This window comes from Colius striatus, chromosome 6, assembly GCF_028858725.1.
Source record: "Colius striatus isolate bColStr4 chromosome 6, bColStr4.1.hap1, whole genome shotgun sequence".
Lineage (NCBI taxonomy): Eukaryota > Metazoa > Chordata > Aves > Coliiformes > Coliidae > Colius > Colius striatus.
Window position 1 is genome coordinate 43,428,489 of NC_084764.1, and position 19,957 is coordinate 43,448,445.

The following is a 19,957-nucleotide window of genomic DNA, read 5'->3' on the forward strand; positions in this document are numbered from 1 at the left end:
TAAAAGCAGGGAGCTACTTGCCTGAGGACCTTGGTTTGTTATCTTCAGATGAAACTGTAAAATTTAGACCTAGGACTTAACTCTCTACTTGCTCATTTTTTCATCTTAACTTCTGGCAGCCTTTTGCAGTTTAAAGTATGAACAGACACAAAGACAAAACATCTTCTCCACTTTCAGAATAGCTGTGATTTTGGGGGGATTTCTACTGTGACCAGAATAAAACTTACCAACTGATTTTATGTGGAAGTAGACTGGGATTTAATCTTTGTTACTTTAGTTCCTGTGTGACCTACTCTAGGTGGCCCTGCTCTGGCAGGAGGGAGGTTGCACTGGATGAGCTTTCAAGATCCCTTCCAACCCTTCAGATTCTGTGTTTAAGAAAGTTGCTGAGAGAACCTGCAAAACTTTACAAGGATTATGTTTGCCTTATTTTTCAGGTACAGTCATCAGTGGCAGTGGGTACCCCTGACTACATCTCCCCTGAGATACTGCAAGCAATGGAAGATGGAATGGGAAAATATGGGCCTGAATGTGACTGGTGGTCACTGGGTGTCTGCATGTATGAAATGCTGTATGGTGAAACACCCTTCTATGCAGAGTCATTAGTGGAAACCTACGGGAAAATTATGAATCATGAAGTAAGAGCTACATTAAGTCTCTGTGTATTCACTGAGTTTATGATGTTGAGAGAGAGAATGTTACTATTGAAAGGTATTGAATTGTTGGTAGCTCTTTGCTTCTTCGCAGTGGTTTAGAACCACTCTGTGTAAGTTTGTTGGTTCAGGTTTTAGGAATGTTTGTTTCTTTGAACTGCAGAAATTGAATTCTTTGTTGAATTGAACCTTTTCTCTTAAATGTTGATGTTGTTCTTGGTTGGAAAACCTAAGCAGTCATCACAAAATCAAAATTAAAACTAGCTCTCGTGTTAGACCCGTTGAAAATTTCCTCTGGGCTGTGCAGAAGTGAAGTAACACAGTGTTAACACAGCTGTGCACGCTTTCAGTCACACTGATAACACTGCAGAAAAGGGAATAGACAAGTCAACCACTGTAGACATGAGCTGCATGAAGAACATGAGGTCAGGGGGAGCTGTCAAGAGTGGAAGTGATAGAAAAATAGGAACTTGAGCTGCATGAGGAACATAAGGTCAAGGGGGTTTGTCCAGGGTCCAAGTGATAGAGAAGTGTTGGAACTTCTGGGTGCATTTTGAACACCAGAGGATAAGAATAAACCAGTTCATGGTGTCCTTTCAAGAGCTGTGTTAGGAGGATGTGTTTATGCACTTACTCATCCTAGGGAGGGAGAAGCTGTTCTATAGGGTGTGTTGCATTTTCTTCTCCTCAGAATGGATGCAGTTTACTGGTGTTTACAGTGCTGTGCTCTCCTAGTGAAGCAGTGACGGATGAGGTGTGAAATCCTTACTATGTTGGATTTAATCTCTCTCATACCTTGATTTCCTCAGTGAATGAACTAACTGGCTGCAAATGAAACCAGTGTAAACTCTGGCAACCTTTCTCTTAAACTACTTGAGAAAGTAGTTGAAGCTGTTGTCCTGCAGCCTTAATGTTTTAATCTCATTTGGACACACAGTACAATTCCATGTTTTTCAATGGAACTTTTCAAGGTTTAATTTCACTTCTTCTGTTTTGGTCCCTGAGGATCTTAAAAAAATGAACATTAAACTTGAAAAGTTGTACTTTAAAAAGGTACGTGTATATGTAGTGTTATCCTTGATTGGGAAAAGAAAAAAACCCAAACCAAAAAGCCCTTTTTGACTGTACAGTGGTAGCAGAAAGCTAAGATAAAGAAAAATGTTTCATGATTTTTATCCAATTTCATATGTTAGTGGTAAGTGCAATTTTTAGATCATCTGTTTGTTTATGGTGATAGAAGTGTTTGCTGAAGGTAGCTTCTATTTTAGTAAGAAAAATAGGTATTTAACCTAAAAATTAGAGAAAAACCCCTTAAATACAACAGTGTTTTGTTAAAAAATGACTAGTTTAAGAATTGAAATTAATGAAATCTCAAGGAGTACCTCATCAGGAGATTAATGGGTATGGGACTAAGATATGTGTCTGCCTTTATTGTACTATCTTTAATATATTGCAGAGTTCCTATATGTTATATAGGAACATTTGTCATGCAGGATATATTCTTATATATCTCCAAAAAAAGATTGCTTTTCCTAATAGAGTTACTGTAATTGCAGTTAATTTACAACAGATGTGTCTTAAATTGAGAAGTGAATACTTGTCCTCAAAATGCATTGTAAAAGTGTGTCACTGAAGGTGTTGCTGGAACCAGAACCACGTTTGACTCTTCATTCCTGGTTTTATTGGCGTGATGTAGCACATTCTTTTTGAAACTACTGTTGAAAGTGATGGGATGGATTCCTTCTCTTGAACATTTCTTTGTTTTGTTTTCTAGGAACGATTTCAGTTCCCATCTCACGTTACAGATGTATCTGAAGAAGCAAAAGATCTTATTCAGCGACTTATCTGCAGTAGAGAGCGTCGCCTGGGACAGAATGGCATAGAGGATTTTAAATCTCATGCATTCTTTGAAGGACTTAATTGGGATAACATCCGAAACCTAGAAGCACCTTACATTCCAGATGTTAGCAGTCCTTCTGACACCTCAAACTTTGATGTAGATGATGATGTATTAAGAAATCCAGTAAGTCTTTGGTTTTAGATATTGCCAATTCAGTTATGTGACCTTGCAGCACTAGAATCATAGAATGGTAGGGATTGGAAGGGACCTTTAGAGATCATCCAGTCCAACCCCCTGCAGAAGCAGGGTCACCTAGATCAGGTCACATAGGAACATGTCCAGGCGGGTCTTGAAGCCCTCCAAGGAAGGAGCCTCCACACCCCCTCTGGGCAGCCTGTGCCAGGGCTCCCTCACTGAAACACTGAAAGAGTTTTTTCTTATGTTTAAGTGGAACTTTTTGTGTTCCAGCTTCATCCCATCACCCCTTGTCCTGTTGCTAGCTACTATAGAAAGAAGAGATGTCCCAACCTCCTGACACCCACCCTTTAGATATTTATAAATGTTAATGAGATCCCCCCTCAGTCTCCTCCAGACTAAACAGCCCCAGGTCCCACAGCCTTTCCTCATATGAAAGATGTTCCAGTGCCCTGATCATCTTGGTGACCCTGCACTGGCCTCTCTGCAGCACTTCCCTGTCCCTCTGGAGCTGAGGAGCCCAGAACTGGCCACAGGACTCCAGATGAGGCCTCACCAGGAGAGAGCAGAGGGGGAGCAGAACCTCCCTTGACCTGCTGCCCACACTCTTCTTGCTGCATCCCAGGCTGCCATTGGTTTCTTGGCCAGGAGGGCACGTTGCTGGTTCATGGGTAGTTTATTATCAGTCAGGACTCCCAGGTCTCTCTCTGCAGAGCTGCTCTCCAGCAGTTCAACCCCTAGTCTGTACTGGTGCATGGGGTTGTTCCTTTCCCAGCTGCAGGACTCTGCACTTGTCCTTGTTGAACCTCAGGAGGTTCCTCTGTGCCCAACTCTCCAGCTGGTCGAAAGTAGAAAGTCATAGTGAGAATGTATTTCAAAATAAGTTATGTAAGAGATGGAAAATAGTCATTTCAAATGTGGATAAACAACGTTTTTTCATCTCTTTGCCTTTTTTGGTTGTGAGATGTGAACTGCTTTTCTAAATGGTAGCATTTTCATAGACTACTGTTACATGGTCAGTCAAAGTGACAACATAATTAGGTAGGGGAAAATATCCTTAGTTGCCCTTTTAGTTTGTAAGGAGCTAGTATTTGATTTATTCCCTTTTTAAGGTGAAAAATAAATCTGGCTTTCCAAAATCAGCTTCCAATGCCAATTGTCAGGTCAGAGAGCTCACGCTGCTGTTTCTCCACTCAAGAACCAGCAGACTGGGTTAAGGAGTGGGGACATTGCTGGTGTTCTCCTCCATTTTTATTGTGTAGTAGTCACACTAAAATTAACAGCATGCATTTTGGTGCCAGCTCACTTTTAATTAGAACCTTGAAACTTCAAGTTTTCTTTCACTGGTTGGATTATACTTTGAACTTGTTGAGATGCTGCCCTTTCAAGTACTGTTTCAAGAGGCTCCTAAATTCAGGTCATTATAATTAGTGACCCAATGTGAAACCAAATTCATCCAGGAACAATGGAAGGCTGTACAATGAAGCATAAATACTAACTGTCAATTGGTGTGTGCTCTCTCTACTGTCAAGGCTAAATCAAATGGATTCTCTTTTGGGTTTTCACACATGTTGTTTTCTTGCAGGAAGTGGTGCCACCGAGTTCTCACACAGGCTTTTCTGGATTGCATTTGCCATTTGTTGGGTTTACATACACAACTGATAGGTAAGCAAAGGATATGTTGTTCATTAAACTTGTTTCCCAAATGCAGCTAATTCTAGGAAATGATCATTTTTATAATCATGTAGAAAGTCTGATGTCCATAGGTGTACCTGTGTATCTGAACATAGCTTCATCATGTTTGCCAAGATCAGATGCTTTTGTATTTAATATTTTATCTGTTTAAATGCTTGAAAGTTAGAGGGACTAGATGTGTCACTTGCAAGTAGTTATAAACTTGCTGTCCCTGCATTGAGAGGCTGAGAGCAAGTCTTGCCAGGAATGATTCAGAATTAGCTCACTACTCCAAATTCCTGCTAATAGGATAATCAACATAGATGCTTCTGAGCATGGACAAAGTGGCTCACTTCACACATCTTTGAAGTGGCCTTCGCCTGACTTCAGAGATCCCTCAATCACATACTTGTCTCTGGTCTTAAGGTCATTCTGCCCTGTTCATTACTCTGTTACTTCCCTTTGCTAGGGTTTGTCACCCTGTGAAGTATGATTTCAGAAAGAACCCACTTTCAGAAAGTACACACATGCCATGCTTCTCAGTGACAGATCGTGAGGCTTAACAGAAATCCATCATTGTGTGACACTAAACTTTTGGGTTTGTTTCTGAGCTCTGTTTGTGGAGGTACACTTACCTGCTTACTTCATTGTCACATAGAGAGAACCTTTGGCATAGGAGAGTTAACATTTTCAACTGTTTGGGCAGTTTACAAAGTGAATGTACATCTGCATCATCAAAGTCCTGAATGCAAGGGGTTAGTTCTGCAGCAGTATACACAGGAGCTAGGAAATAACAACTTTATCTACCCTGACAGTTGTTTCAACAGTAATGATTCATAGAATGGTGAGGGTTGGAAGGGACCTTTAGAGATGATCCAGTCCAACCTCCCTGTAGAAGCAGGTCCCACAGGAACAGGTCATGAAGACCTCCAAGGAAGGAGCCTCCACAGCCTCCCTGGGCAGCCTGTGCCAGGGCTCCCTCACTGAAACACTGGAAGAGTTTCTCCTTATGTTGAAATGAAACTTTTTGTGTTCCAGCTTCATCCCATCACCCCTTGTCCTGTCACTAGATAAAACAGAAAACAGTGCTGCCCCAACCTCCTGACACCCACCAGTTAGATATTTGTAACTATGAATGAGATCCCCCCTCAGTCTCCTCCAGACTAAACAGCCCCACGTCCCACAGCCTTTCCTCATAAGGAAGATGCTCCAGTCCCCTGATCATCTTGGTGGCCCTGCACTGGCCTCTCTCCAGCAGTTCCCTGTCCCTCTGGAGCTGGGGAGCCCAGAACTGGCCACAGGACTCCAGATGAGGCCTCACCAGGGCAGAGCAGAGGGGGAGCAGAACCTCCCTTGACCTGCTGCCCACACTCTTCTTGCTGCCCCCAGGCTGCCATTGGCTTCTTGGCCACGAGGGCACGTGGGCTGGCTCATGGTTAGTTTATTATCAGTCAGGACTCCCAGGTCTCTCTCTGCAGAGCTGCTCTCCAGCAGGTCAACCCCCAGCCTGTCAACCCCCATGAATACTGCACTGATTGTTCTTGTAAATTGAAGATGCTCCTTTGGTGCAATCCTGGCACGTCACTGCCGTAGACTGCTGTGAGCATTTATTAAAACGTTCTCACTTATTTGTTTTCAGCTCTTTATCTGACAGAGGCACTTTAAAGAGTGCTTTGCAGCCTGACACTGTAACCAAAGATACAGATGTACAACGTGATGGCAAGAACACATCCCAAATAGAAGGTTATGAAAAGAAAATTCGGAAGTTAGAGCAAGAAAAGCAGGATCTGAACAGAAAACTACAAGGTTAGTGCTTCATATTCATTTGGATCCTTACTTCTGCTCCTTAGAAGGAACTGGAGTATTTATTGAATACCTTTTCCTTTCTTTTCTGATTTGAAGAATCTACACAGACAGTGCAAAACCTTCAAGGTCCAGGGTGTGTTACAGTGAATACGAGCCGTGATAAGGAGATTAAAAAGTTAAATGAAGAAATTGAACGGTTGAAGAACAAATTAACAGGTAAGCTGGCATGGTAATCATGGGCATGCAGTTGAGTTTGCTACTCCTGGTAACATTATGTACTGTGGTTTCACAGTAAGTAGAATTAATGTTCTTGAGGTGGTAAAAACAAAGGGGTTTTTTTAATGTCTCATTCAATATGAAGAGGCATTTCATTTTTTTCCAGCGAAACACTTTGAACACTTTCTTCCTCTTGGCCTGATAGCATGTACTAGCACGGGGAGGCTGGACTACAATGAACTGTGTGAACAGATTCAGTTAAATATTTTGTATGAGGTTTGAACAGAATCTGAGGACAGTTCTAAGGAGATCCTGCTATTTTACTCCTTTTTTGTTGGGGGATTATTGTTTTGGAGGAGTTTTACTTGGAAACAGATGTAAGACACAGTGGGGAGAGAAGAGTAGTTGCTCTTTTGTAACATGAGGGGATAGGTGGAGGGATGTATAATAATAGTTCCCGTTTAAATATTTCTCAGCTCCTGCTCCCTTTGTGTTTCTGTCTGGTGATGCATTAATTAGGAAGCACTGAGCACTGCAGGAAAACAAATACTGGCATCTGTCCTGAGAGTAGATTGACTCATCCATATCACTGAAAATCTGTTGCTTGACAGTGTTAGTAGTTTATCCCATTCAAATCTCCTGTTAGTGTCTCATTTTTAAGTAGGAATCAGTGATAAACAAAGTGGCAGTTTTGAATCCTTGTCTCTTGGCCAAGAGGTTTATATGGGCCTGTAGTATGACATAAATGAGTTCAGATCATAGAAATCACAGAGTGGTGGGGGTTGGAAGGGACCTTTAGAGATCGTCTAGTCCAACCCCCCTGCAGAAGCAGGGTCACCTAGATCAGGTCACACAGGAACATGTCCAGGTGGGTCTTGAAGACCCCCAAGGAAGGAGCCTCCACAACCCCTCTGGGCAGCCTGTGCCAGGGCTCCCTCACTGAAACACTGAAAGAGTTTTTTCTTATGTTTAAGTGGAACTTTTTGTGTTCCAGCTTCATCCCATCACCCCTTGTCCTGTTACTATCTACTATAGAAAAAAGGGATGTCCCAACCTCCTGACACCCACCCTTTAGATATTTATAAATGTTATTAAGATTCCCCCTCAGTCTCCTCTTCTCCAGACTAAACAGCCCCAGGTCCCACAGCCTTTCCTTGTATGAAAGATGTTCCAGTCCCCTGACCATCTTGGTGTCCCTGCACTGGCCTCTCTCCAGCACTTCCCTGTCCCTCTGGAGCTGGGGAGCCCAGAACTGGACACAGGACTCCAGATGAGGCCTCAGCAGGGCAGAGTAGAGAGGGAGCAGAACCTCCCTTGACCTGCTGCCCACACTCTTCTTGATGCCCCCAGGATGCCATTGGCTTCTTGGCCACGAGGGCACATTGCTGACTCATATTTAGCTTTTTATCAATCAGGACTCCCAGGTCCCTCTCTGCAGAGCTGCTCTTCAGCAGTTCAACCCCCAGCCTGTACTGGTGCAACTCAGATGCTGAGTTGCTGATGTGATTTTTTTGCCCCTGCAGTTTGGCAATAATGCCCCCTTTGTAGGTGCATGCATTGCAAAAAGCAACTCAGCTCTCCTACATGGATTATCCTTCCAAAAAGAAAAAAAAAAGCTATTCTTGTGTATTCTGGGATTAGATTTGAGTGAAAATATTGACATTGAAGTGCTGCTTCAGCAAATGATTCAGGTTTATCTAGCTGTTCAGCCAATGTTGTCTGTTTAGATATACCAGCAGTATGATCAGTTTAAAAAGAAGTAGTAGTGGTTCACAAAGGATGGGATGAAGTTTGTGCTGAAGTGACAAAAGGGAGTAATACTTTGATCATTACAGCAGTGTATAGGATACCTGAATTACATGGGTCTGATTACCTGTTCTGTCATAGCAGTTACCCTCTATGCCATTTCTTATTTATGTGTTTAAAAGAATTAGTGATTGAAACCAAATGGAGAATGGCAGTTCATTTTCTTCCCAGCTGCAAGACTGAGCATGTAGAGAGGTGGTTAGTTTGTTGAGCTTAAAGGTAATAAATTCAAACCAAATTTAATGTGAACTTCCTTTGACAATAAAGAGAGAACTACTGGGAGAACATACTACCAGGAATATGGGGCACTTGGGTCTCCAGCTTGCCTCCTGCAGGATATTTCTTCCCTGGATTGTTAGTTCTTATTATTATTTTCAAGGCTTTTTAAGTCGAGAAGAGACTGAGGAAATTAAAATTACTTAGAGGTGGCAGTGCCCCCAAATTGCCTTCAACAGTGTGCTTGAGTAATGTCACTTGCTTTACTGGTGTAACTTCAGGAGCAGTTACCTGAATGTGTATTAACCTGCAGATCTAAGTAAACTGGAAGGACAGCTTGCAGACGCGGTGGCTTTTCGACAAGAACATGAGGATTCCATACACAAGTTGAAAGGATTAGAGAAACAATGCAGAGTGCTGCGGCAAGAAAAGGAGGATCTTCATAAGGTATTGATCCAGAGACAGACACAGTTTCAAACACTCATGTAAAGTGGTTGTAGAACAGCTCTGTGGTGATTGCAGTTGTGTTTTAAATGCTGCTCTTGGAAATGATACTGAGGTGTTAGTGAGCCCAGTCATTTCATTGGCAATACTGTTCTCCAAAGTAGAATCATAGAATGGTAGGGTTGGAAGGGACCTTTAGAGATCATCCAGTCCAACCTCCTGCAGAAGCAGGGTCACCTAGATCAGGTCACATAGGAACACATCCAACTGGGTCTTGAAGACCTCCAAGGAAGGAGCCTCCACAACCCCTCTGGGAAGCCTGGGCCGTGGCTTGAACAAGCCTGGCCTTAGAACCCATCCCTCTGGAACTCCACTGGCCACAGGCCTCCAACTCTGTGCCGTTGATCACCACCCTCTGGGCTCTGTCATTCAGCCAGCTCTCCATCCACCTCACTGTCCACTCACCCAAGCCACACTACCTGAGCTTTCTGATGAGGATGTTGTGGGAGACAGTGACAAAAGCCCTGCTGAAGTCAAGGTAGATGACATCCAGTGCTCTCCCCTCAGCTAGCCAGGCAGTCATGCCCTCACAGAAGGCATCAGGTTGGTGAAACAGGATTTCCTCTTGGTGAATCCACTTTGACTCCCCTTGATAGCAATCTTTTCCTTCATATGTTCAGTGATAACATTCAGGATGAGTTGTTCCATCACCTTTCCAGGGATGGAGGTGAGGCTGACCGACCTGTAGTTTCCTGGGTCACACTCTTTCTCTTTTGGAAGTTGATAGGTATCTTCTTTATTTCAAATATGTTCTGGTAGATGGAACAAACAACTAAAGACTGGTTTTAGTTTAACTGTTTAATTATTCTTAACTATTTCAATAAAAGTCTCAAGGACAATCAAGAGACTTCAGGGCTTTAGGATCAGTAGCATGAGTAGTGTTCTCAGTCCTTCCATATGCATGGAATGATGAGAGAAGGAACAGGAAGGGCCAACAGGTTAATACCTGGCTCTGACTGTGTGGTCACCAGCAGAAACGTGGGGGTTTTGGTCATGGATGGGTCTGTGTGACACCAGGCCTGCTGGCAACAGATGGAGTACACTTGTCACAAAGGGTGAAAAGGTGCACAGGAGTTAGCAGGGCTCACTGAAAGAGCTTTAAACTAGATTTGAAGGGGGAAAGGAATGAAACCACACTTGCCAGAGCTAAGCCTGGAGGTGATGCACTGATGTTTAAGGGATGATGTGCTAGCAGGGCCCCTCGGTCTGCCATCTTAGCAGAAGCAGGGGATGGACATACCTGTTTCAGCAAAGACACAAAGGTTACTGATGTGTTACTGTGCACCTGAGAATGGTCACAGAGGAATTAAGGCTTCTCTCCCCAAAAAAGTATCAGGATGATAGCCCAGCAGAAGTGTACCTACACCAATGCACACAGCATGGGCAACAAAGAGGAGGAGCCATTGTGCAGCAGGAAGAGCACGATTTAGTTGCCGCCACAGGATCATGGCTTGACATCAGTCCTGTCAATACCAAAAACATGCACAGAGACATACATGCATATAGGAAATTGTTAATAGAGCTTTATCACTGCTCCAGCCTCAGCCCACTTGCACTTTGAAATACCAAGAGTTAATGATTGCTTAAGGCTGAGGATGACGTCTGTGTAATTGCTGAGTTTATTTATTGTTGTGTAAATTACACTTTTACTTCCTAAAATATAACAGTGTCTTACTTTAAGTCAGCAACATATTTTGCAGTACAGAGGGGGTGGCATGCACTGCATGTGCTTTCAATGACATTGAAAACAATGGCTAGTTTTGGAAAAGTCTAGCAGCCACATTGTTCATGTGGCATTTAGATGGTCCCAAACCTAATCCATGGGCCAAAACCTCCATGGTCTTTGTCCACTAGAATTTAACAGTCCCTCTTCTGTCTGTTAACCACTGGTAAGGGTTGTTTACCAGAGTGTGGGAGTAGCAGTGAAGACAAATCTGCTTATCCTGTTTGAACATAGGCCTTTTGGGAAGTTAATCAATGCTCCTAGTAACAGCAGAACTATTTAGAAGCCCCTTGGCTGCTATACATTTATTCTGTTGTCTGGTTTTGCTCCTTTTCTTACTTTTTCTCCCACTCTCAAATGATTTTATGTAGAATATTGTGTTTTACTCAGTTTTCATTAAGTACTTACTGTAGAGGAAACAGCTTTTATTCTTTCAAAGTGTAAGACCTTCACAGTTTGTTCTAAGGAATCTTCCTCAGTTTCCTAAAGAATTTCACAAGATTTACTGCAGCATCTCAGTGTGATTACAGTGTATTTGGCTCCCCTGAACATGCTGGCTGCTAAAGTGTTCCTTTAAAGAGGTTACTATTCTGCAGGTACATGGTGGCAATCTAAAATGAAGTTATTTAGAAGTGAGGGGACCTTATGTAGTCAAATTTGTATGAAAGACTTCTGAAACACCAAATGTACTGTTGGAGCTGCCACACTAGCAGCAGAATACTTGCTGGTTTAGTGTGTTGCTGCAGCTGTTTAACCAGGAAAAACAAAAGATTCAGTTAAAAGTTTAATTAACTAATATTTACAAGTTATGTGAGGTGTTTGAGCTTTCAAATCATAGATTCATAGAATCATTGTGGTTGGAAAAGAGCTTTAAAATCACTGAGTCCAATCACTGACCTCACACTGCCAAGCTCATCAGTGAACTAAACCATGTCCCTCAGCACCTCACCTCTGTGTCTGCTGAATATCTCCAGGGATGGTGACACTACCACCTCCCTGGGCAGCCCTTTCCAGTGCTTAACAACCCTCTCAGGGAAAAAGTTCTTCCTAATGTCCAATCTAAACCTTCTCTGCTGCAACTGCCTTTCAGGTAGTTGTAGAAAGTGATCGTGCCTCATCTTCTCCAGACTAAACATCCCCAGCGCCCTGAGCCACTCCTCATCAGACTTGTCCAGACCCTTTACCAGCTTTATTGCCCATCTCTGGACACACTCCAGCACCTCAGTGTCCCTCTTGTAGTGAGGGACCCAGAACTGAACACAGCACTCAAGGTACAAGGGTATAATTGCCTCCTTGGTCACACTATTTCTATCAAGTCACACTTATGTAGATCCGCTTCCTTTCTTCTGGGAAAGAACATATGGAATTGAAGCTTTTGTTTAATTTATTTTAACCAGCAACTCGTAGAAGCCTCAGAAAGACTAAAGACACAATCCAAAGAACTGAGGGATGCCCACCAACAAAGAAAACTGGCCGTGCAGGAGTTCTCTGAGCTCAGCGAGAGGATGGGGGACTTGCGATCACAGAAGCAGAAGCTGTCGCGGCAGCTGCGTGACAAGGAGGAAGAGGTGGAAGTGAGCATGCAGAAAATCGATGCCATGCGCCAGGACATCCGGAAGTTGGAGAAGATCAGGAAAGAGGTAGCTGGCTAAAATAGCTAACAATAACATGGTTCAGTTCCTGCCTGTCCACTGTCTCATAGGTGATCGTGTTGAGACTCTTAGTGACAATTTACCTTGTCCATTTGTCAAGTTGTAACTCTTCCATGTAATTTTGCCTCTTGTCCCAAGGTGTATCCTGAGTTTGTTTCTAAATGTTTTATTTGATGTATCAGGAAGGGAACAGAGTCTTTTTTTTTGTTTGTACTCAGGCTGATTGTAACCTGAAGGAAACTGTTCTTGCAGCACTAGAATCATAGAATGGTAGGGTTGGAAGGGACCTTTAGAGCTCATCCAGTCCAACCCCCCTGCAGAAGCAGGGTCACCTAGATCAGGTCACATAGGAACATGTCCAGGTGGGTCCTGAAGATCTCCAAGGAAGGAGCCTCCACACCCCCTCTGGGCAGCCTGTGCCAGGGCTCCCTCACTGAAACACTGAAAGAGTTTTTTCTTATATTTAAGTGGAACTTTTTGTGTTCCAGCTTCATCCCATCACCCCTTGTCCTGTTACTATCTACTATAGAAAAAAGGGATGTCCCAACCTCCTGACACCCAGTCTTTAGATATTTGTAACTGTTAATGAGATCCCCCCTCAGTCTCCTCCAGATTAAACAGCCCCAGGTCCCACAGCCTTTCCTTGATGAAAGATGTTCCATTCCCCTGATTATCTTGGTCGCCCTGCACTAGCCTCTCTGCAGCAGATCCCTGTCCCTCTGGAGCTGATGAGCCCAGACCTGGACACAAGACTCCAGATGAGGCCTCAGCAGGGCAGAGTAGAGGGGGAGCAGAACTTCCCTTACCTGCTGCCCACACTCTTGATGCCCCCAGGCTGCCATTGGCTTCTTGGCTACAAGGGCACATTGCTGGCTCATGGTTAGTTTATTATCAATCAGCACTCCCAGGCCTCTCTGTGCAGAGCTGCTCTCCAGCAGGTCACCCCCAGCCTGTCCTGGTGCATGGGGTTGTTCCTTCCCAGCTGCAGGACTCTGTCCTTGTCCTTGTTGAACCTCAGGAGGTTCCTCTGTGCCCAACTCTCCAGCCAGTTGAGATCCCGCTGAATGGCAGCTCAGCCTCTGGGGAATCAGCCCCTGCTCCCAGTGTGGTGCCAGCAGGGAACTTGCTGAGGGTCACTCTGTCCCCTCATCCAGGTGGTTCATGAAGATATTGAACAAGACTGGCCCCAGAACCCATCCCTGTGGAACTCCACTTGCCACAGGCCTCCAACTCTACTCAGCACCATTGATCAACCCCTCTGGGCTCTGTCATTCAGCAGCTCTCCATCCACCTCACTGCCCACTCACCCAAGCCACACTGCCTGAGCTTTCTGATGAGGATGTTGTGGGAGACAGTGTCCCCATGGGCCAGTATAGCCCAGTGTCCCTGGGCTATACACCCAGCTTAGTTCTTATGGGTTGATTCTTCTAGATTCTGGCTCCCAGTCAGCTTGAGTCATAGAAAGCTGAATGTATTTATGTGCTTTAAGGTTGGAGTAGCCTGACTTTTTAGCTTAATTTTTCTCTTCAGCTGGAGAGAGGAATAGTGATACAGACTAAATAGATGGTTTTCCTTCCTCTGTAGCTAGTCACTGTAGACAATGACTCTAACATCTTTAATCAAGTTAATTTCCAATTAGTATTCCAGGCAGTTTATAGTTTTACATAAGATGATGTGAGTTAATCAGAAAAGAGCATAAGAGACAGTTATTGTGGTTAACCCAGAGTGTTTTAATCATCAGTTTGTATGGATTCTCTGGATGAAGTGTGAAAGAGAAATGCAAGAGCTTTCTAAACGTTGCTGGAACCTTTCTAGCAAATTGAAGGGCAGCCTATGAAAAATGTAGTAGGAGATGAAGTTTTTCAGGCTTTTTTATCCATGAATAAGAAGTGGTAGTTACCTGGGAAAGGTGGAGGGCTGAGGCACCTCATATGTAGAGCAGAGTGCAGCAGACATACAAATGTTATTGCTCACTCAGTTCAGTATTTCCATGCAGAGCTTTATCACCTCCTGTCTTTTTTCTTACACATTCCTCTGCCCTCCCTCTACTAGCAGCTGCATCAATCTTCTATTCAGAACACAGTCCATAAGCTAATAACCTTGGCCCACACTTCTAAGTACAGTCCTTTTAAAAACAGCTTTGCTGGTTGAATTTGAATGCAGAAAAACAAATCTCACGCTTCCTGTGAGGGTTTAAACCCCTGCCACTACTGCTTCCATTGCAACTGTTGCCTTAGTTGCCACTAAATGTAAATTGTCTTTCTGATAAGCTTTCTGAAGTCGAGAAATGGATAATCAAGCTTATTCTGTTCTGTAATTGCAAGGTAAAAGTGGTTTGTGTTCGTGTTTTGCAATCGTTTGGCTCAAGGGGATTTTAAAGCTGCCTTAGTAGATACCGAGGCATGGAGCTGACCTTTAAACGTGGGAGACTTTCTTCTTTCACAATTGCATGATTTCCTAGTGCTCTTTCCTTCTCTTGGCATTAATAGAAGCTGTTCACTTATTCTTTCACATACTTGGTGTTATTAGTTCACGTCAGTACATAAAGTCACGCGGCAGTAGTTCTGCGTGAGACGGATGGATGCCTGGATCACAGGGTGCTGTAAAGTAGAAATAAGGCAAACTTGCTGCTCATCTGTATGGAGAAAAGGACATAAATGGTACAGATGGCACAATCTCATGTCAAAGTGACTTAAAATGACTCTTGTTACAGCTGGAAGCTCAACTTGAAGAAGTTGTAGCCGAAGCATCAAAGGAACGCAAGCTTCGTGAGCACAGTGAGGTCTTCTCCAAACAACTGGAAAATGAACTGGAAGCTCTAAAGGTTACATGGGGTTTCTTTGACAAATGTTTACTCATGGCACAGGGGCTGTGATAGTTTTGCTTACTTAACTGTTGATACCCATGGGAGAGTTAAAAGTTACAGCATCAGTAGAAACCTGACCTAACCTGTTCAGGTTTAATTGCTTTTTTGCTTGAAAGACTTTAATATGGGCACTAATGCCTTGAAAATGTCCAGTTCTAAGTAGATACTAAACCAACCTGAACCCTTTATTAGTGTCAGGTAAGCAGAGAAGTCTGCTTTATGAGACTTCATGCTTGGAGACAGGCACCTTTTAAATCACTCAGTGCCCACTTTTTTTCCACAGTGCCACCAGTTGGACAATTTGAACTTTAAGTAATATCCCCAAAATATGAAGATCATAGTCTCTTGCTGATGCTTTCTCTCTTTCTGCAGCTGAAGCAGGGAGGTCGAGGAGCAGGGGCCACACTAGAGCACCAGCAGGAGCTTTCCAAAATCAAGTCTGAGCTGGAAAAGAAAATCTTATTCTATGAAGAGGAGTTGGTCCGACGAGAAGCGTCCCACGTTCTGGAAGTGAAAAACGTGAAGAAGGAAGTCCATGACTCAGAGAGCCATCAGCTTGCACTGCAGAAAGAGATCATGATATTAAAGGATAAATTAGAGAAGACAAAACGAGAGAGGTAAGCTTTTGGGTATGATTGGTTGCCTATGGATGTCTTTATTTGTATACTACATCTCATAGGTATTTGTGCAGGTTGGTGTTTCACCTTCACTTTCTTTATTCCATTTGGAAAATCCCAGTCTAGAGGTTCAGCAATGTTGCAATTGAGTGTTTCTATTTCTTGTCCTTCTCCTTAGGCACAGTGAAATGGAGGAAGCAGTAGGAACCATGAAAGACAAATATGAGCGAGAGAGATCAATGCTCTTGGAAGATAACAAAAAGCTGACAACAGAAAATGAAAGGGTAAATTATTTTAGGAAACATTTTAAAGCAGAATTTGGTTCTTTCTTTGTTGCTTCCTGAGGTTGAATCAGTCTGTCTGTTGATGAGAAAAGGAGATGTGAGTGTTAGGGCTGGATCTGAATAAAACAGTTGTTTTCACCAGATAAACATCAGAGATGTGGCCAAATAGTAACTTGAGCATCTCAGTACTGCCTGTTGTGGGATTGTTACTTAAAGGGTACCACCTGATTTCTTCCTGAAGGCTTCACAGAAGGTCCCTTCCAACCTTTAAGATTCTGTGATTCACAAAGACTGCCCACCTTCCTGGTGGCTTACAGTTAAACCTCGTTCCTCTTGATGACCTCTACACTTGCTTTGTCTTTTGTTTTGGACTGTTGTGTGTGAACTGGCAATGTGGTGTTCTGTGCTCCAGTTCTACAAACAAATAACCCCTTCCAGTTCTTTACTCTGAGTTAGAGCTTCCAGATAGCCCAGGGTAGTCTTTGTTTGTTCAGATTCTATATGTGTGTAGACACATAGATAACGTAAAAAGTCTGGAAGTGACATGAGTCAGAAGCAAAGTGAATCTTCTCTTTTTTTCAGCTCTGCTCCTTTGTGGACAAATTAACAGCACAGAACAGACAGCTGGAAGATGAGCTCCAAGACCTAGCAGCGAAGAAGGAGTCTGTTGCTCACTGGGAAGCTCAGATTGCAGAAATTATTCAATGGTATGGACTGTTCAGAGATCCAGATGGCCACTTTCAACTGCTGAAACACTGTGCTTTTTACATTGGTTTTTCTTAAGATATAACTAGGTCCTTTTTCTATCTGGGATCAACAAAAGCATTGTGCCTCTGACTGTGGATTAACTTTCTCTTCTGCTTTCTAGTATTGCTGAGTAGTAATAAGAAAGTAAACTTGTCAAATGCTGTTACATACAGAGAAGAGGGTTTTGGTGTCAACTTGCTTCAGTCTTTAAGTGATCATTAGTCACCCAATTAGTTTGGTAAATTCATTCATAAATGGTCACAACTTAAAAGGTTAAAGGTAAACATTGACATACAGAACCTCACCAGCTGTACTAGACAAGCACTTGGATTTAACTCACAAGTCAGTTCACCCCTCTGTTATTTGCTGCTTTAGCAAGCTATGTGCAGGTATTTTCAGCATGCAAAACAAGGACTTGAAGGTAGCCCTTCTAAAAATTGAGCAAGCAATATGCAGATCATATTCCAAACAATAACAGTGAGTCTCTGCAGAATTCTTGTTGATGGTGGAAGGGAAACTTCAGTTTCCCTAGTGACTGCCACAATCGAGAGAGTCATTTAAAAGAAAACTCTGAAGCAGGCAATCCAAGATGTATTCAGTTTGCTGCTGCTGGGAGAGTTCTTCCTGCTCTGTTACGTCCCCAGATCCAGTGCAGACACTCTGATTGTTGGTGCCATGAGTTGTGAAGCTGTTAAATCACATGCTTTTGTAATTGCACAACAGGGTAAGTGATGAGAAGGATGCTCGTGGCTATCTGCAAGCATTAGCTTCCAAGATGACAGAAGAACTAGAATCGTTGAGGAGTTCCAGTCTGGGGTCACGAACACTGGTAAGGAAATTGCAAGCATTCAGGCTGACATGGGCATGTTTAAAAAGCTACAGTTTTGTTTCCAGCTGTCTGTTCACAATCAGAATACCTTTCTAAGAAATCCTCTGGTCACTAGTATTTACCTTTTGGCTGTGGAATCCATCTTGGGTAATGTGATCAGGATTTGATAATGCCAGGGAGTGGTGGTTTCATACCAGTATCTGCCATCACAACTGCTTTAAACACTGCAGAGGAGGAAAGAAACAGGAGCTCCTGCTATTTAAGGGAAGTACAGAAGTGTACCTCACTGCATTAGATGCAAGTGAATAACTTTAATTGCTGGTACAGTTAGATGGCAAAGTTAAGCTTGTGAATAAGTGGTTGATACTGTTACAGACTAGTGACACCTCGAGAGCATGGAGCTTTATTTACATGCAGAACAATGAGACCTCCTGTCATAATTTCCCCATACAGTAGTAACATTTCAAAAGTCTGCAAAATAGATGGACTCTCACCAAAAAAAGGATGGTTTTGAAGGCAAAAACACTGTTTTACCTTAGCAGATACTAAATATCTGCATAAGGAGAGAGCCATTGGCAGCTAGGCCTAGAAGCATATGTCCTTAGCAATGCCAGTCAGCAGAGTCTGCTATTGAAAGTGTCCATCTGCTGCTGGTTTATCCAGATAAGAGATTACACACCCCTTCCAAGCCTGTGAACAGGAGAGAATAAGAGAAAGTGTTGACTTCCTGTGAGCTAACATTAGCCTACATCATCAAGAGTTGATTGTAATATTGAGAGGTTTAATAGAAGGAAAAATGGGATCAAAAGCAGTCATTTCCTTCTTAGCCACTGCCAGAATAAAGAGCACTCTCTGCTCTTTATGTTCCAACTGGTTTTGTAGCTTCAGCACAAGGCAATTCTTTCTCAACATAAAAAGTGCCTCTGGTTTTCATGCCTGTTATCTGCAAGTTCATGTGTGACTAGAGAGGTATTCATTAGGGAATATCAAAAGTGGAGTCCACACTGAAAGACACCTGGAAAAGCTGGGAGGATTAGCCTCTGGGGGTAAGAGGGCAGAATTCTACATGCAGAAACAGAATAAGCATAAGAATTGTTTAGGCAAACTACTAGGAACCTTGGATATCTCAAGACCTAGGTGGTTTCTTTTTTTTTCATGGTTTTTCCACTCTTGGTGTGGTTTAGATGAGTGTGTTTTACAGGAAATACTGACATTAATCTGCTTCTGCAGGGGGGTTGGACTGGATGAGCTCTAAAGGTCCCTTCCAACCCCCACCATTCTGTGATTCTATGAAAATCCATAGTATTCTATGCAGTAAGTCACTGCAGGTTTTATACTCTTTATCTAGATTGGACAAGAAAAACTAACCATTTTCAGTGGGTTCTCTCAGTGTGATTTCCATGCTCTGTGGTCCAGTATTTTGGTTTCAATCCTATTGTTGTTAATGGTTTAACCAGTATAAAAATCACTCATCACTTCTTGTTTGTGTGTAACAAAGTCTGACTATGGACTGATTTTCGTGCAGCAGGTATACTGTCCATAACTAATTAAAAGAGCATTCTTTGAACCAATGTGAAAGCTAATTTATGTCTTTGGACAAGAACAGAAATCTCTTTAGACAGTTGATATTAATATTCAGTCACTTACCACAACAGGATCCCCTTTGGAAAGTGCGACGCAGTCAGAAGTTGGATATGTCAGCTAGGCTGGAGTTACAGTCTGCCCTGGATGCAGAAATTCGTGCCAAACAGCTAGTTCAAGAAGAGCTACGGAAAGTTAAAGATGCAAACATATCTTTTGAAAGGTAATAAGGGGGTTGGTTCTGTTTGATTTGTAATGTACAGCTGTAAAGTGCTGATTAGAACGCCAACGGCTTTCTTAAAATGGCACCTTGTGCCTGGGATATTGGACTCTGACAGAATGATCCTGTTCTACAGACTACAGATTTCTTACCCAGTCAAATAACAACTGTAAACATTTCTTCAAGTAAACATTTCACTGCTGTGAATAGCTTGCTAAATAATTAATATACATTTCTTGGGCACATGAAGGGGGGAAAAAAAGTGTTAAGAGCAAATCCAAAGCAAATTCAACACTTTGTCTTAGAGTAATTGGAGAATAGATATATTCTTGAGAATTAAAAGCCAAACTACTATGAGAATTGTTTTGTTTGGCAAGTTTGGTGATAGCACAAGTCTCAAGTATAGTTTTAACTTTCTAGTCAAGTAGCAAGGTGCCTGTTGGGAGAAAAGCAAAATTAATCAGCCTTTGAATGAAAAAGATAAAAACCCCCTCACCATTCCTTTAAAAAAGTAAAAGGGAGCATGTT

At 42.7% G+C, this 19,957-nt stretch overlaps 1 protein-coding gene across 5 annotated transcripts in view; it reads left to right on the top strand.

The window, feature by feature from the left end:
* CDC42BPB (CDC42 binding protein kinase beta) overlaps window positions 1-19,957 on the top strand; it is a 100,514-nt gene that overhangs the window by 54,112 nt on the left and 26,445 nt on the right. For all 5 annotated transcript variants that reach the window (XM_061998704.1, XM_061998705.1, XM_061998706.1 and 2 more), the window contains exons 7-19: window positions 438-638; window positions 2,428-2,676; window positions 4,274-4,353; window positions 6,002-6,168; window positions 6,265-6,384; window positions 8,720-8,853; window positions 12,031-12,273; window positions 14,999-15,109; window positions 15,524-15,768; window positions 15,947-16,052; window positions 16,635-16,759; window positions 17,523-17,628; window positions 19,284-19,432. In XM_061998704.1, coding sequence (XP_061854688.1) covers window positions 438-638; window positions 2,428-2,676; window positions 4,274-4,353; window positions 6,002-6,168; window positions 6,265-6,384; window positions 8,720-8,853; window positions 12,031-12,273; window positions 14,999-15,109; window positions 15,524-15,768; window positions 15,947-16,052; window positions 16,635-16,759; window positions 17,523-17,628; window positions 19,284-19,432 — 2,036 coding nt within the window. The remainder of the gene's footprint in view (window positions 1-437; window positions 639-2,427; window positions 2,677-4,273; window positions 4,354-6,001; window positions 6,169-6,264; window positions 6,385-8,719; window positions 8,854-12,030; window positions 12,274-14,998; window positions 15,110-15,523; window positions 15,769-15,946; window positions 16,053-16,634; window positions 16,760-17,522; window positions 17,629-19,283; window positions 19,433-19,957) is intronic.